The sequence below is a fragment of the Haliaeetus leucocephalus genome, unplaced genomic scaffold, assembly GCF_000737465.1.
Source record: "Haliaeetus leucocephalus isolate CR32 unplaced genomic scaffold, Haliaeetus_leucocephalus-4.0 Scaffold245, whole genome shotgun sequence".
Lineage (NCBI taxonomy): Eukaryota > Metazoa > Chordata > Aves > Accipitriformes > Accipitridae > Haliaeetus > Haliaeetus leucocephalus.
Window position 1 is genome coordinate 270829 of NW_010972681.1, and position 1053 is coordinate 271881.

General features: G+C 73.9%; 1 protein-coding gene across 1 annotated transcript in view; it reads left to right on the forward strand.

Annotated features, from left to right (window-relative positions):
* Nucleotides 1-1053, forward strand: part of LBX2 (ladybird homeobox 2) — a 4691-nt gene that overhangs the window by 655 nt on the left and 2983 nt on the right. Inside the window, exon 2 of the mRNA XM_010568475.1 lies at nucleotides 38-373. Coding sequence (XP_010566777.1) covers nucleotides 38-373 — 336 coding nt within the window. The remainder of the gene's footprint in view (nucleotides 1-37; nucleotides 374-1053) is intronic.

The window sequence follows — 1053 nt, forward strand, 5'->3', positions numbered from 1 at the left end:
TGCCGGTGCCGCCGCGCTGAGGCCGCTCTCCCCGCAGGTCGGGAGCCGCTGGGCGCCCTGGGGCAGCGCCCGGCCTGCAAGAAACGGCGCAAGTCGCGGACGGCGTTCACCAACCAGCAGATCTACGAGCTGGAGCAGCGGTTCCTGCGGCAGAAGTACCTCTCGCCGGCGGACCGGGACCAGCTGGCGGCCCGGCTGGCGCTCAGCACCGCCCAGGTCATCACTTGGTTCCAGAACCGCCGCGCCAAGCTCAAGCGGGACCTGGAGGAGCTGCGGGCCGACGTGGCCTCGCTGCAGGCGCTGCCCCCCGCCGCCCTCCAGCAGCTGGCGGCGCTGCCCGACGCCCCCCGACCCGGCACCGGCACCGGCACCGGCACCGGCACCGGCACCGGCCCCGCCGCCGCCGAGCTCTCGGAGGAGGAGATCGACGTGGGGGACTGAGGCGGCGGCGGCGGCGGGGGCCGGGGGGGGTCCCGGGCCGGCACCGAGACTGACCGAGCCGCCGGGCTGGACGGGGCGGCCGCGCTGCCCCCGCTCCGGGGGGAATTGGTGCAATTTTTCTCTTTTTTTTTTCTTTTTTTGTCCGTCTTTCCTTTTTTTTTTTTATTTTATTTTCTATCGTGTCTGTCCCGCCGGCCCGTCCGCGGCCCTGCCGCCCCGAGAGCCGGGGGCACGGGGGGGCCTGGCCCGGCCCGCCCGGGTGTAAATATTTGGAATAAAGGCGACACCTTATTAAGGAGCGCGGAGGGGCCCTGGCGGCCGGTCGGACGGACGGTCTCCCCCGCACCCCCCGGACCGCGAGCACACACCGGGGGGATGCTCCGCTCTGCCGGCTTACCCGGGCCTGGGGGGCCTCGCCGGAGCACCAGAGGCCCCCCCACCGGAGCCCCCGGCTCGGCTGCGCCCATCCCCGTGCCCCCGGCCGCCCGCGCCCCCGCACTGCCCCGCGTCCGAGAGCAGAAGGGTCCCCTCGGGGGGTCCGGCACGGCCGGGGATGGGGGGAGATGTTACCCGGTACCGACCCGGGCGGGGGGGTGGGGGGTGCCGGCCCCG